General features: G+C 38.6%; 1 protein-coding gene across 6 annotated transcripts in view; it reads left to right on the top strand.

Moving 5' to 3' along the window:
* The window catches only part of ERC1 (ELKS/RAB6-interacting/CAST family member 1), a 289235-nt gene that overhangs the window by 105240 nt on the left and 167136 nt on the right, over positions 1–16859 (top strand). For all 6 annotated transcript variants that reach the window (XM_014937474.1, XM_014937475.1, XM_014937473.1 and 3 more), the window contains one exon: positions 11465–11658. In XM_014937474.1, the coding sequence (XP_014792960.1) occupies positions 11465–11658 (194 nt within the window). The remainder of the gene's footprint in view (positions 1–11464; positions 11659–16859) is intronic.

The following is a 16859-nucleotide window of genomic DNA, read 5'->3' as shown; positions in this document are numbered from 1 at the left end:
GATACTATGGGAGATTCCAAATGCTGAAAGAAGCCGTAAATCCCTGTTGAGTTTACATGGCCTGGTGTCCTGCATTAAATAGTCTCTTTTTTTTGCTGAGATGGAATCATTAGAGGGAAATCACACACGGGGGTTCTCTCCCCATTTCTCTGTGAAGTGGTTTTATGCTCAGTGGCTTTTTTTTTCCCTTAAGAAAATCTTTTTTTTTCAAACTTCCATTTTAATGTAATAGTTTTATAGTGAAAAACATTTCTTCTACTTGTTTTTCTTCAGGACACGCTCTTTCTAGCTTTTTCTGTCTTGTCTTTCCCAAACTATATGTTTCATTTCATTTTTGTTTTTCTAATCAGGGAGAGACCAACTAATATTAGAATTTGTTCCAGCAAAGATGAGTTGATTTTTGTCTGTCTTCATTTCCAGCGCATAGTTTTTTTTCCCTGTAGATATTTTCCTTATTTGAAAGGGATCAAGGTTAGAGAAAAGAAAGAGTCCAAAACCATATGTTAACAAACTTCCCCTTGGTGCAGTTCTAGGAACTTTTCATCATAGAATGTTAGCAGTGATTCCCTGCCAGGAAAACACCTCTAGATTCAACAAGCTCACTCAGAGGATGCTTCTTTCTGCTGTGGTGTTCTTATTTCAAGTTCAGGAGGACAGTGTCTTTTGAAAGACAGGGAAAAAAAAAAAAGACTGAATGAAGTGTTGATCCAAACTGTTTCCCAAGATTTAGCTCGGTTACTGCAATACAGGCTCTGGTGCTTTTTATTTTTGTGAACATAGATTTCCTGCCACAAGTGAAAATATTACTGGTAATATTGGTAGATGAGATAAAAAATATGATTTTTTTTGTTCTCAGCTGATGATTTATTTTTCCAAATAAGGGATGATAAATGTTGTATTCAGCATAGCAACTGGTGTGGTTTAACCCCAGCCAGCACCTAGAACCACACAGCTGCTCACTCACACCACTTGCGATGGGGGAGAGAATCAGAAAAGTGAGGACAAATTCATGAGTTGAGATAAAGACAGTTTAATAGGTAAAGCAAAAGCCATGCATGCAAAGAAAGCAAAACAAGGAATTCATTCCCTGCTTCGCACTGGCAGGCAGGTGTTCAGACACTTCCAGAAAAGAAGGGCTCCATCTGCATAATGGTTACTTGGGAAGATAAACGTCGTCACTCTGAATGTCCCCCCCCTCCTTCTTCCTACAGCTTTATATGCTGAACCATATATCCTATGGTATGGAGTCTTCTTTGATGGGTTGGGGTCAGCTGTCGTGACTGTGTCCCCTCCCAGCTTCTTGTGCACCCCCAGCCTACTTGCTGGCTCAGTGATACGAAGAGCAGAGAAGGCTTTGACTGCCTAGCAACAACTAAAAACATCATGCACTATCAAAAGTATTTCTCATCCCAAATCCAAAAACGTAGCATTACACCAGTTGCTAGTAAAAGAGTTAACTCTATCCCAGATGAAACCATGACATCAACCCAGAAAGAAAAATGATACCGGCGAAATCAGGATGTCTTGTAAAAATAAAAGTAAGAAACCAGCAATTGTGTTCAGCATTCAGATAGTGCCAGTTACTGAATTAGTATTCTGTACCATTTATCTGTCTAGTAGTTAATATAAGTGAAGCACTAGAAGTCCTCCTCAACCTGTAAAACTGTCACCTGTAAACCCAAACACAGGACTATGTAAAGTATTTGAGGACTGGACAAAACTGTTACACTGAGAAATCAAGTTTGGAACTTGCACAAGGGTAACTCTCCATGTTTCTCATGTTTCAAAAGCTGGTTAGTAATATATGCTAAAACCACAAAGTTCTGTCATCTTAGTAAATGAATGTTGCAGCTATTGTTTTAATTTCTTTTCTTGTTGCATCTTTTCTTTTTCTCTCTCACACTGTTCCTATCCCAAATTTTCCCCATCTTTTCCTATCTTCTTTCTCCCTTTAGCATCCTGAAGTTTTATTGAGTCATCCATCCAAGCCAGTAAGTTCCCTGGCAAACTGAGAGGCTGTTGCCAACCCCATTTAACTTTCTGTGTTGCATGTGTATTCACCTGTGCTTTTATATTTGGGCCAATACAGAGTATATTGGTGAATTACTTTAGTAGGGGGTATAGACGGTATGGATACAAACAAAAAGCTATAGTATGTCTGACCAGTCATGCTCAAAAAAAGCCTTCTAAGATGCTTTTACTTTTGGCTGCATTGGTCTAACTTGGTTTTTGTTTGGACAGCTTAATATTGTGCCAATGTTTTTGTTTCCCTTTGCTTCAGTTGCTTGAAGTCTCCTGTAGCTTTCCTTTCATCTCCACTGTCCGTGCATTTTGAGAGCAAGAATGTAGAATTTCCATGCAAATCAAGCTTCTTGCCTGAAAATATTCTGTAACACCATGCACAGCAGCACATTAGAAATAATAATTAAGTTACAGCAAGTAAAAGATGGCTTAAAAACTTGTGTAACCGTTAAGCTCACTGGTACTATGCCAGTTTAATTTTGGATCCTATTACTAGCCTTTTGTTTGATGTCAAAGAGCACTCTTTTCAAGGAGTGTTTGTTTAGTAATATCTTGACACCGTAAATTATGTAATCCAAGGTGGTTTTCATCAGAGATTTCTTTTGTGACTGTGTGCATCAAAAATCGTGTTACAAAACTTTCAGAAGTCTGGTATCTGTGTTACTCTCAATAATGTTTAGAGGAAATGTAGCTGTGTATCCTGACAATCACTGTCTGAAGGTCAGAGAATTCCTGGTCCTTTTATACTTCAGTTTTTGTGACATCCTGTGTTATAAATTAGTTTAACAGAGTAGATAATTCAATGCATTTGTGGTACTAGATTTGGGGAAAGAGTTGTACATTGGAACAGGCTGACCAGGGAAGTGGTGGAATCACAATCCTGGGCAGTATTTAAAAGACAGGTAGATGTGGTGCTTAGCGAGATGGTTTAGTGGTGGATCTGGAGTGCTAAGTTGGACTCAGTGATCTTAAAGGTCCCTTCTAACCTAGACAATTCTATGATTCTAGGTGCAATAGGAAAAAGTATTTTGTTAGGAATATCAGAAATAACAATGAATAGTCAACTAGGGCATAAAAACTCCTACACTGCGTTTTGAGGTTTTTATTATATGTAAAAGTAGTCATTAATAAATATTCTCAAGAATTTGGTGCACAAAGATTAGGAAAAAAACTACATATTTTTCTTAAAGGATGCAAGATTAGTGGATATGGCATTTGAAGGATTTCATTATTTAGCACTTTATGATATTTTATCCCCAAAGGTATTTTGTTTTCATGTATGAACAGGAGACTCAAGACTTTTCTGGTGAATTGATACATTCCTCCACTTTAAAATAATTTGCCAGCCTCCGATCCCATAGATTACACTGGTATAGTCTGTTACTAAGCTATTAAATAGATTCTTTTATCACTTGTTTAAGGTTTTGCCAAACCTTTTAAATCTTTTAGCTGAAGTTTCTTACTTTGTTTGATTGAGTCTGAGATTTTGTTTGGTTTTGTGTGTTTTGGAAAGAAGCTCTCAGCCATACAGCTCACTGTTTTCAAGAACAAAATATAGAAATATAGAAATATGTTAGTTTTAGTTGTTTTTTAAGTGTAACAGATATTTTTGATGCCCCTGTTTAAATCAGTCTCAATTGGCTAATGGTTAAATGCATTGTCTATTTGCTCAGGAGACATTTAGCTATGAAACTTCCCAAAGATTCCACCTGCACTGGTTATATCCCATCCTGGAGAGTGAGGAAGACCTGGGAAGGTCCCGAACGATGAAAGACCTCTCGCTCATTTGAACAGGCAGCAGTAATGCCAATGTGGTGGGTTGACCTTGGCTAGACACCAAGTGCCCACCATGCCACTCTGTCACTCCTCTCCTCAGCTGGACAGGGGAGAGAAAATACAATGAAAGGCTCGTGGGTCGAGATAAGGAAGGGAGATCACTCAGGAATTACTGTCATGGGCAAAACAGACTTGACTTGGGAAACTTAATCTAGTTTATTATCAATCAGATCAGAGCAGGGTAATGAAAAATAAAAAACAAATCTTAAAATGCCTTCCCCCCCATCCTCCCATCTTCCTGGACTCAAACTCACTCCTGATTTCACTACCTCTTTCCCTGATCAGTGCAGAGGGACGAGGAATGGAAGTTGTGGTCAGTTCACATGTTGTCTCTTCCACTCGTTCCTCTTCACGCTCTTCCCCTGCTCCAGTGTGGGGTCCCTCCCACAGGAGACAGTCCTCCCTGAACTTCTCCAACGTGGGTCTTTCCCGCAGGCTGCAGTTCTTAATGAACTGCTCCAGCGTGGGTCCCTTCCACAGGGTGCAGTCCTTCAAGAACAGACTGCTCCAGCACGGGTCACCCATGGCATCACAAGTCCTGCCAGCAAACCTGCTCCAGTGTGGGCTCCTCTCTCCACGGGTCGTAGGTCCTGCCAGGAGCCTTCTCCAGTGCAGACTCTCCATGGGGTAACAACCTCCTTTGGGCACATCCATCTGCTCCGGTGTGGCATCCTCCGTAGGCTGCAGGTGGGTATCTGCTCCACCATTAACCTCCATGGGCTGCAGGAGGACAGCCCGCCTCACTATGGTCTTCACCACAGGCTGCAGGGGAATCTCTGCTTCAGCGCCTGGAGCACCTCCTCTCCCTCCTCCTTCAGTGGCCTTCTCACAAATTCTCACTCCTCTCCTCTGGCTGTTGTTGGGCAGCAGTTTTTCCCCTTCTTAAATATGTTCACAAAGAGGTTCTACCACCGTCACTGATGGGCTCAGCTTTGGCCAGCAGTGGGTCTGTCTCGGAGCCAGCTGGCATTGTTTGTATTGGACATGGAAGAAGCTTCTGGCATCTTCTCACAGAAGCCACCCCTGTTAGTGCCGCCTCCACAAAACCTTGCCACACAAACCCAATACAGCTAAGTAGACTATTCACCAAATACCATGCTGGTTCCAGGCAGCTCCTTGATACAAATCCAGCAGCAGCTAGAATCAGTGTCTTGGTGTGCAAAATGGATCAGGACAAATAATCTGTTAGGACTGGAAGCTGGTACTGAAAGTTAGCCACTGGGAGGAGAAAAACAGATCGGATTTTGCTGCAGGAATGAGTAGATAGGATTACTACAAAAATTGTTCTGAGCCTTAGACTCGGGGAAGACATGGTATGAGGAGACAGTTGCATATGGACAGAAGACATGGGACTACAGGTGCTGTTGGGTAGAACTAACTGTGCAAAAAGTGCCCCCAAACCTGAAAAAAAAAAGTCATAGGTGAAGGATGAGGAGAAATGGTAGATTAGTACAATCTGCCTGGATAAGAGGAGTGGAATTTGAACCTAAATAATGTCGATCAAAGGTTGGAGAAATGAGATTTAGTACGAAAGGATTGTACTTGGCACAAATAGGTAGGAAAATTTATGTCTAAGAGAGTGTGTTCTCTACAAAACCTTTAATAGCATGCAAAATTTCTGAGACTCCCCATTACTCTAAAGGTAGAAAATATGAAATCTGGGAACAAATGGTGTGTTTTATTCCCCAGTACGATATAGCCAACACAGAGGATAAGGCACAAGAGGCTGTGGTGGCTTTTAAAGTTCCAGTCCTGTTGATGGTTCATGACAATGTCAGCATCATCTCATGCGGTAAAAAATTGGAGTGGTTTTCCGCCCTGATTTTGTTATACCTAAAAAATCAAATTTACCTACTCTACCCGTCCCAGAAACTTTGTTAAGACTCATTTTGAATTCATAACATTAATTTTGAAAACTTAAATATCCAAATGCTAGGAGATGACCAATAAGCCGTTGCATGGCCTTTCTGGTGTTTCATTGTCAGGTTGCTGTTCATAATATTCTATAACTAAGTTATTGTTTGCCAGACTCTTGCAGTCTTCAGTATTGTGTGAAAAATGCTCAAAGAATGAGCCAAAATTTTATTAGGAAGATGATAATCATCTAGAGAAATGATAAATTATTTTTTATAATAGTAGGAAAGCTTTAAAAGAATAAGGCAGGATATTTCTGCATCTCGGTTTTTCACCTGCACAACAGGTATAGGGATGCATCCTCATTTCCCACTGGTGGTGTTGAGAAGTGAAGTTAGTTACTGTTTGCCAAGAAATAGCCTACAGTCATGATTAGTGTGATAGAAAGAAAATAGGATTTTTTATTTTTTTTAGTGTCATCTGTATAATTTAGAGTAAATAAGGCATAGAGCCAAACTTGAATATCAAAGAACAAATACCGAATATCTGCTCATTACTTGAGTAATTCCCTTCTGTGCATTGAAGGAAGCGCTGCTTCTGTAAAATAGTAACCTGTGGCTGGGTGAGTAAATCCTGGTTGAGATGAGGAGTGGGTAAGGGGGGTGAAGTACACTTACGAAGACAGCCGTCATCTGGGCATTTCCCTTCTGTCTTTGTACACATTTTGTGCTTGTGTGAATTCCAGGGAGAGCAAATTGTTAATGTTTAATAACAACGATGGGAACTTATATCTTTCTGGAGTTACCATTTTTTCAGCAATGGATTTTCTCAAGGCATCTTTCTCTAACTATTTAGACTTTCAGCCTTCTTTAGTAAATGATTCCAACAAAATGCTTGCTTTTTCAGTGTCAAAAATTTACAGTCACATTAACAGAGTCTAGTCATTTAAAAGATGTTGTCAATAATAAGTTAACAAACAAGTCTTTGTGACAGACACAAGTTTTTCTGGTACATAGTCTATCAGAGAATTCTCTGAGCCTCTGACTTCCAGTACAGACTTCTTGAAAAGCTGTTACAACACATTGTTTAGAGTGTTGGAACTAAAGGAGGAGCAAGGCTGGTTGTTTTTCAAATTTATAACTTTGTTGAAACTAATAAAGACATGACAGAAAGCAGCACGCACGTTTTATCACTTGAATTACTGCCTTCAAAATAAGAAAAATAAAGAAAATGGTTATATGTGTTTGTCTTTTGCAGTAAATAGTCATAATATGGTTTTGTAATTGTGTGTTCATTTACTATTTTTAGGAGATGTGAGGCACACTTGGAGGTAGAAGGGTGGATTAAAATGGGATTTCAGATTCTTGGGAACTTCTGCTTTGTGGCCAAAAGTTCTTGGCAACATTTGTACATGAAATGTTAAACTGAATTTGCTGTCTCAATTCATAGGTAAAAGTAGAAAGTGTTTGCTGTGAATTATTTGCTGTTTGATTTAGTTAATCTTTTAGGAATATTGATTTGGAATTTTGGTCATAATGTTTGGAATTTTTACTTACATTGTCAAACTTTTAAAGTAGATCTGTGCTATTGTTTTCTTCCCTGCCTCTGGCAAACTTTAAGTTGTGTAAGATCACCTTTCCTCTTAGTAAAGATGTTTTTGGCACAAGTAATATCAACTTAGAAAATTCTTTTAAATGTGTTTTGTCGTCCTCTCCTTTCCGTCTGTAAAGAGTGGTTATTTCTGTGAAACATTGGTCATCTTTGTTTTAGTCGTAGAAGTTGGCTTGGTTAGCTGATTTTCTGTGGAAGCAATAGAAGCTATAGTACGTTTATTTGAGGAACAATCACTCTTTCTTTTATTCTTTAGGTACCTGAAGCACTCACCCCATCACTTACCACATTCCAGATGGGAAATGATGGCTAAAAGCAGAAAAGCAGAAAGATTTTAAACCATCTCTTAGTTTATAGACGCTCTTAAGAACTTTAAGAGCATGTCCGGAGTAGTAAGCTTAAACCATTCCTGGTCCTGAACCACTTAGTATATGAAATTAAATTCACACTGGCAACAATTAATACTGACTAGATGAGCTTTACTAATAAAAATGTAGCTTAAAAAGGTGCTGCTTTCTAGCTAAAATGTGACTGTGTTTCTTATGCGGATCAGTGCAGAATCAAACATGTAAGTTTGATTGTGCCCTTGAAAGTAGCTTAAATTCACTTGTTTGACTCCACACTGGAACAGACATGGAGAGCTAATGACAGGGTCAGTAGTAACAGTTAAGAGGTTTAAAATAGCCTCTAATTAGCTAAACTCAATGGCCTGTGTAGACATACCTTTTCCTATTTGTCAGAGGAGAAAGTGCAATGTTCCCTTCACCCTAGACAAGCTGCTTTTTCAATTTATTTATCATACTTTTATATATTTTTGTATTTGTTTGTAACTATGCTAAGTAGTTGCAGATTTAGGAATGCTGTCTGAGGCAGAGCTGAAAGTGGAACCTATCAAAATGCACTTCTTTTAGTCTCTTAATACAGCAGCAACTGTCTTAGTGCATTTGTCACTTTATATGTCCATTCTGTTTTGAAAATGAAATTACTGCCTTATTTTGGAATTTCTGTACACCTTTGGTGGGCAGGGGAAGTTGTATGTGATGGTTTTGGTTTGGGTTTTTGTTGGTTTTTTTGTTTTGTTTTTTTTTACTGTGAATATAGGAATTCATTATTTGTGTTTAACTTTCTTTTTGGTTAAAAAAATAATACTGCTGAATTATTTTGCACAATGTTGCATTGGGAAGGTAGCCAATTTCTTCTGTTTCAAATCTTGATGTGAGTTTGTGGGAAACCTCTAAATGCATTGGTTTTCTTTTCTATACAATAAATGAATCCAGTAGGATTTTAGATATGGTCATGTAACACGTATTTTGTACATAACCCACAAAATGGACCAAAGTCACTCACTCAGTAATTCACAACTCAGGAAGTGGTCTCCAGTTTACACCATATCACATAACGTTCTCTTTGTGTTAGGTGAAAGTATCCATACTTATATGCATTATATACAAATAACATGTGTTACATGTCTTAACTAATAATTTATGTCGTGTAAATAGCCCTTTCGTTCTATAAGAACCAGACACACTGACTTGTTGGCTAATTTTCTAAAAAAGAAAATTGATTTCCTCTTCTCAGTAGTGTCTCTTGGGTTGTTGTGGAGATGCTTTTATTAGCACAGAGTAATATAAATCAGGACTGTCCTGACAGTAGAATTGCATTAGGTCTTATAACTTATTTTGAATTAGAGAGTTTAGTAATCCAGGCTAACAGCATAGCTGTGCTTTTTTTGAAAGAAGTCTCTTGATTATCTGATTATGTATTTTGGATGACTTTAAAGATCCTGGAAGAGTATTTGTTAAACAATTTGAGATGTTGGAAACCTACCTAAATCCAGTAGAGAAGAATTCAGGCTTTGTGTCTGGTGAAAACCAGACTTGACTCTGTACAGCGTGTCTCTTAGGAGAATATAAATGCCCCCCAGCATTTTCTGGGGCATTTATAGATGCTCCAAAAAAAAAAAAAAACAGATTCCCAGTTCCTGCAAGACAGTGTCTGGGAGGAGGAGGATGGAATTTTTGTTTGAAATTTAGGTGTAGTCGAAAATAAAGTAAATAAAACCAAATATCTCAGATTTCCTGCAGGTTTGAAATCTCAATAAGGCATTTCAAGAACACTCACCAACACTCTCCTTCAAAAGCAGAGTGTGTTCCTGATGCTTGCGGCTGTTCATGGAACCAACATGCTTAACAGTGTTATTGCTGCAGTGTCCTCCTGGAGTCTGCATCACCTTGGCAATACATTATTTAGACTTCCCCTTGCCTTAGAGAGTCCTTTCTAAGGGTTCATAATTTGAAGTGCTTGTGGGGCAGTAATGAATCTGGAAGCATACTCAGCCCTACCTCCAAAAGGCTTCTCAAAGCTTCCAGGCTCACCAGGGATGCAAGTGTAGCTGAGCCTCAGTCAGAAGCTCAGAAGCAGGATTTTCACATTTTACAGCTCAGTGACAGAGGAGCAGCAGGGCTTGACTTGAAAGTCTCTCAGAAGTGTGGAACCTTTTGACTCTTCCTTAGCACAATGCCTCAGGAAGGGGTTCTGTTCTTCTATGGTCATTGGGAACTGCTCTTGAGACCTGCCCAGGAGACCAGGGGATCTCATTGTAGGATAAAATTCCAGGTTTCTGGAATTCCTGTAAAAAAAAAAACAACCACCAAACGTAACCAAAACAGTTTAGCATCGACCCTCAGGCAGGCTGCTGCAGGGCCAAGGCTCTGGGATATGAAGCGTTACAGTATTTGGACCACCAAGATCCATCCCGAGGTCATAGTCCCAGCAAAGACAGGCATCAAGGCATTCTTCAGTCCTAGAATATTCTGCTTTATGTGGCCTTGGTTTTAAGGGAGCTAATTAAAAACACGAAACTTCAAGGCAAAAATGTTGGGGTCAATGAACTGATATTTTCCACCAGTCTTATTTTACTGAATAACTAAACAGTTTTAGCCAAATGTATTTTTTTGCTGTTATCTGCTTTTTTGGAAGCAGCAGCTTCTAACCCAGAGGTTTGTGCTGCTGCAGTTCTGTCCAATTACCTTTAAAAGCAACAGAGTCCTATCCTGTTGGATTTAGACTTACTGTGCTTTGGAGCAGAACATTGGCAGCTTGTAAAACATCTTTCCACAGCTGCACACAAGGAGGCAGGAAAATTCTGTAGTCTTATTTTCTGTTTTAGGTTTGTTTCAGGGAAGAGAAAGGCCTTGAGTTTGCAGGCAATCTCGGTTGGCAGAGTAGCTCCACAAAAGCAAATTTAAGCAATTCCCAAAGAGCTTTAATTGATATTAAATAGCGGTTAAAGATCCAAGAGCAGAGGGACAGGGGGAGAATGAAAAAGATAGTCCTTAGTCTGCTGGTTTAAACTCCAGCATAAATCCTGCCTTTTCTTTGTCTTTAATGTGTTTGGGAACTGTTGAATTAATTTTACTAATAAATCAGCAAACCAAGCTGTTTAAATAAATAAATACATGAAGTTCTTAATTGGGTTTATTTTTTCCTCAGTTGTTTGATGGTTTTTGTCCTCATAGCCCAATTTTAAAAGAAAATGTATTTCCTAGCTAGCTAGGTGAAGATATTTTCAGTAGGTAACCATACTCATTTTAGTCCTAGTCTTCCCAGCTCAGATAACTAGCAGCTAGTACATCAGCACCATCTCTGCAAATCTACCTGACACTTTGTACGCTGATGTAGTTATTGAAAGCTATTAACCTGTGATTAGTTTTTCTAGATTATTTAGGTTAAAAATACCTCAGATAACTAATTCTACAGTCATATCACTGTTCTAGAAGTGTATTTGAGGAATTTTTATACCACTCACACTTACTCTGCTTCTTCTTTTCTTTCGAAGGAGTTTAACTTTTTTCATGTTTTTCCTTCTTTCTTATGTCAATTCTGTTTCAGATCGAAAAATCACTTAATTTTTTTAGACCAAATTGAAAAAATTAGACTTGTTTTCTGAATTTTACTTTCCTAGAAAGTATTACCCCATACTTAAAAGGTTACATATACACTGTATATTTATTTCTGTGTAATAATTAGTCTTGCAATTTTAAAATAGAGATCTAGATACCATTTTTCAGACATCATGGTATCTGTAAAATATATGTATCTGTGTGGATTAAGTGTTTTTTCTTGAACCTTTTTCTTACAGGCTCATGAGGCAACACTGGAGGCTAGGGCCAGCCCGGAGCTGAGTGATCGTATGCAGCAGCTGGAAAGGGAGGTAACACGGTATCGGGAAGAATCTGGCAAGGCTCAAGCTGAAGTAGATCGTCTTCTTGAAATCTTGAAAGAGATGGAAAATGAGAAGAATGATAAGGATAAGAAGATAGCAGAACTGGAGAGGTGAGAATGGTATAAAGTTACTAGAGGAGCAAAAGAGCTGATTAAAGTTAGAGATAACTTAGTCTATTTTTCTTGTCTTAAAAACCTTAGAGTGCCTATTTTGGTAAATTGTAAGTGGAAAGATGTCTTACTGTGTGCTTTCATTACCTGGCTGCTCAAAAGTAGTGCTGATAGAACTAGACGGGTAGATAGACCTGTGAAGGAATGGAGACGGTAGGAAAAGTTTCCAACACTGTGGTGTGTTTGGAGATCAATTTGTTCTCTTGATTTAATAAATTCCTTAGGCATGGTTTTCCAAAAAACCCAAGAAAAATTACTTTTAAATGCTTGTGATACTAGTTACTCAGGTTATTTGGACAAGTGGCTTTTAAACTCTTTGTACTGGTAGGGACACAGGTAAACTTTGACTCATGGAAGCTGAAAGAACAGATTGGAGCCAGGGTGCTTGGATATTTATCCTAGACTTCAGTATCCCGAACAAAAAATATAATTTATTATGGTTCCATGACATTTGTATCACAATTATAAATAGTAGGTCTTGAGAAAAATAGATTGTTTTCTGTCATTTTTCTCACCTTACAGTGGGTCAAGAGGGAGTTTCTAAGCAGTAATACCTGTTGGGGGGTTATTTTTTAATTTTTTTACTTTACAGTTCACAATGAAGTATCACTAAGTTGGAACTGCAGAACAGAAATTTGATTATTCCCATTTGCCTTGTGCCACAGACTTGTAGAAAGACTTCTAATTTCTATCCTGTCACTGTTTCATTGCTCTACATTTAGTGTCAGGAAGATTAGAGGAACTGAGTTAGAGGAGCTTTCAGGTTCTGCATGATGGAAATTGTTACTGTTCATGGGCTTGATGATAGTCAAATTATGGGCCCTTCTGAACGATTTGAAAAACTCCTTTCAAAGAGGTCCATTCTTGTTTCCTTGAAAGTGACAGAGCTCTGAAACAGTTCAGCTTGTCAGTTGGGTTTCTTCTCTCTTTGTAATGGTATCCTGTTAGCTTTCTTTAAGATGTTATGTGATTTAACCAAAACTCTCTATACCTATGGTGTAAGCTTGAATATCCAAATCCAAAAGTGAAGGTATGTCCTTTTTAACTGTCTTCTCTTTTTTTCTAAGTCATATAACTTTCATCTCATTGATACATGATGTTTTTAGCAGATCATTCAGGTAATAGGTTGATAGAGTAGGTGCATTAAGTATGGAAAATGAAAAAGCTAAATAGCAGTTATAAGTCATATTTGTCTGTGTGATTTTTTCAGTCCCTTAGAGGTGCCCACCTTGGATGTTAAGTTCACCATGTCATCATCATGGGGCATCCAAGTTGATTAGGGATCGAGATATAAGCAACAAAATAGAAGTAAGGTTTGGGGAAGAAATACATTCCTATTGACTTAATTACTTCTGCATGCAGAAGTAATTACTGTTTAGGAACAGCAAGTCAGAAATATTTATCATTCCTCAACCTGATTCCTAGAGGAGATTAGAATGGCAGAAAGAGGATTTTCTTATGGACTTTTAATGCAATTCTGATTTTTTTAAATTACATTAGCATTCAGAAACTCTAATCAAGATTGGGATTTGCAGTGTCAAACACTGAATAAAGACTTATAAGTGTTCCGTAGTCAAAGAGTTTATAGTCTACAAAGCAAAAATAACAAGAGAAATGAAGATGGACCTCCTTTTCTTTTACAGATAAAAGCATTGGCATAGTCTTCAAAGACTTAGGAACTTTTTCTTTTAAAAGATGCAGTTCCAGATATCTGCAAACCAGTTATTGTTTTTCATGTTACAGCATTACTTCCTTGCTGTTTCAGTCACAGACCAAACTCTTACTCTGTCAATGAAAGCATAAAAACCCCAAATGACTGGACATGATTTCATAACAATTTGGTGAATACCTTGACTATTCAGTGCAATCCATTCCTTCTTACCACCTGGTTTTTGCTGTTATAAAAAAAATAGAGTGGTCCTCTTCTCTTTTTAGCTTGTCATCTTTTTCACTGGTACTGAGGTAAAATAGAATATGTATTCTTTTATTTCTAGTGATTAGAATAGCTATTTGAGCTATGTCAAATAAAAAACTACTTTTGTTATCATGTGATTGCCAGTAACCATGTAAATCAAGGGGAAAAAAATATCTAAGAATATTTGTGTTCTCTAACTACTGCAAGTGGAAATGGAAAAGGACTTCAAGATCTAGACATCTAAGGTGTGTACTGTTAGTGTGGTGAATTAGTGAAGCATTAACACCTGAAATGATTTTTCAGGTGGAACTGTAATATAATCACAGCACTGGAGAAAAAGACACAAGGTTTCCGATACTTTGCAGTAAGGTCTTGACTGGTATTTTCTTTCTTTCTGAATAATTGTTGAACTTTTTATTGGGCCTTAGTTGTTTTCAGCTGCTACCCCGACCCCCTGTTCTCTGGAACTTTGCTTTCTCCTTGTGAGTTTTTACACAAAACAGAGTTTTTAACATGCCTATTAAATGTATAGGTTGGTCCTGGTTTTGCCTGCTATGCTTGTTTATAAAGTATTCTTTCATGGCTGAACTGATATATCTGGGCATGTTACATGGATATTTTTTTTTAGAGCTAGAGTCTTGGTTTCCTGAAAATAATAGATAATTTTGGCTTGTAAAAGCCCTTCCTAAACTGTGGACCATGCAGAGCAAGCTAAAAATTATCTTGACTTCTCGTGCTTCTACAGCTGTTCGAACTCTGCTGTGCAAAGAACAACCCTAGTGCTTGCAGAAATATTTGTCAGCAAGCGAAAAAGTGAATATTACTGTGCCTATCAGAAATGGTTATTTTTCCATAATAAGAAGAAATGAGTCACATTCAGAGAATAAGCTAACAAAAATGGGATTTTTTCGGAAGAGAGAGTCTCTCCCTGGAGTTTTTCCTAATTCTAGTTACATGTCACAACTAGACATTGTGAGGAGAAGAGAAACAGCAACACGGTTTCATTCATAGAACAGATGAAATGAATCACCTATTAGGGAGGTATGTATAGGGGAAGGAGAAAAGACAGGAGGAGAGGAAGATGAAATGAAAATCAGGAAACCGTTCTCTTCAGCCTTTTCAATAACGGCAAAGCTGCCTTCACTTCAAATTAAAATAAAGAGGAAAATGCTTCCACTTTTCAGTAACTGTTGCAATTAGAGGGTGGTGGACATTGTTTTTCAGCCATGAATGGGAGGAAAGATACCAAAAAGTACTGTATTTAATATGGTGCATGCTATACAAAAGTTTGAAAAATACTCTAGAGATAACATGAGATTGAAAGCACAACTTCATTAATTTGTATTCTCTGTGGGCAGGATTTTGCTTCTTCTTACAGGAAGGTGGGCCATGAGTCCGCATTTCTTCTGTGGGTGAACAGCCCCATAAGTTTTGTTTCTGTCCCCAGACTGTGGTGGTGTAGAGGGTTTTGCAGCTGTCTGGTTATTCACTTTCTTTATAACTAACTGTTTGCTTTTTGTATTGCCATTCCACAATCTGTCTCTCTGTAACTTTTCATTTTGTGTTCTGTTTCCTTCCTCGCTTTTTCTTTCCGTTTATACTGTCACGTCCTGGTTTCCATGAGTTGTTTTGTTTTGTACGTGCGGGGGTTTTTTGGTTTTTGGGGTTTTTTTTGACTATGCCTTTTCTCAGAAAGCACGCCTCCCGCAAATTGCACCCTCCCTACCAGGTGTCGGTCCCTGCACCGCAACACGTAGGGGGGTTTGTGTGGGACTTCCTGGGAAAGTGAGTGCTCTGGAAGGCTTCTGTTTCCTACGGGGTGGAATGTCACTGCTGGCTGCCCGGCTGCTGCTGCTGCTGCTTTTTGGGTCTGTTGCAATTATGAGTGCTTGCAGAAATATTTGTCAGCAAGCGAAAAAGTGAATATTACTGTGCCTATCAGAAATGGTTATTTTTCCATAATAAGAAGAAATGAGTCACATTCAGAGAATAAGCTAACAAAAATGGGATTTTTTCGGAAGAGAGAGTCTCTCCCTGGAGTTTTTCCTAATTCTAGTTACATGTCACAACTAGACATTGTGAGGAGAAGAGAAACAGCAACACGGTTTCATTCATAGAACAGATGAAATGAATCACCTATTAGGGAGGTATGTATAGGGGAAGGAGAAAAGACAGGAGGAGAGGAAGATGAAATGAAAATCAGGAAACCGTTCTCTTCAGCCTTTTCAATAACGGCAAAGCTGCCTTCACTTCAAATTAAAATAAAGAGGAAAATGCTTCCACTTTTCAGTAACTGTTGCAATTAGAGGGTGGTGGACATTGTTTTTCAGCCATGAATGGGAGGAAAGATACCAAAAAGTACTGTATTTAATATGGTGCATGCTATACAAAAGTTTGAAAAATACTCTAGAGATAACATGAGATTGAAAGCACAACTTCATTAATTTGTATTCTCTGTGGGCAGGATTTTGCTTCTTCTTACAGGAAGGTGGGCCATGAGTCCGCATTTCTTCTGTGGGTGAACAGCCCCATAAGTTTTGTTTCTGTCCCCAGACTGTGGTGGTGTAGAGGGTTTTGCAGCTGTCTGGTTATTCACTTTCTTTATAACTAACTGTTTGCTTTTTGTATTGCCATTCCACAATCTGTCTCTCTGTAACTTTTCATTTTGTGTTCTGTTTCCTTCCTCGCTTTTTCTTTCCGTTTATACTGTCACGTCCTGGTTTCCATGAGTTGTTTTGTTTTGTACGTGCGGGGGTTTTTTGGTTTTTGGGGTTTTTTTTGACTATGCCTTTTCTCAGAAAGCACGCCTCCCGCAAATTGCACCCTCCCTACCAGGTGTCGGTCCCTGCACCGCAACACGTAGGGGGGTTTGTGTGGGACTTCCTGGGAAAGTGAGTGCTCTGGAAGGCTTCTGTTTCCTACGGGGTGGAATGTCACTGCTGGCTGCCCGGCTGCTGCTGCTGCTGCTTTTTGGGTCTGTTGCAATTATGCTTTTTTGTTGTTGGTTTTTTTTTTTTTTTCCTGAGGTCAAACAGGAACTAGTTATGTCAAGTCCAAGCTCTAACAGTCTCTGCATTCAACTCCTGTCACAGTGGTTCTGACCACAGTCCAAAGGAGGTTTGCTGCTATTCTTCCTGATTTAAACTCGACGGAAGCTGTTGCTTTTTATTCTAATTCTCTTGCTGCCTTTTCCCTTTGGTTCTAATCTCTGCTATCGATTCTGCCT

Source organism: Calidris pugnax, unplaced genomic scaffold (assembly GCF_001431845.1).
Source record: "Calidris pugnax isolate Ruff unplaced genomic scaffold, ASM143184v1 scaffold1, whole genome shotgun sequence".
Classification (NCBI taxonomy): Eukaryota; Metazoa; Chordata; class Aves; order Charadriiformes; family Scolopacidae; genus Calidris; species Calidris pugnax.
This window is presented reverse-complemented; position numbering and strand designations above follow the sequence as displayed.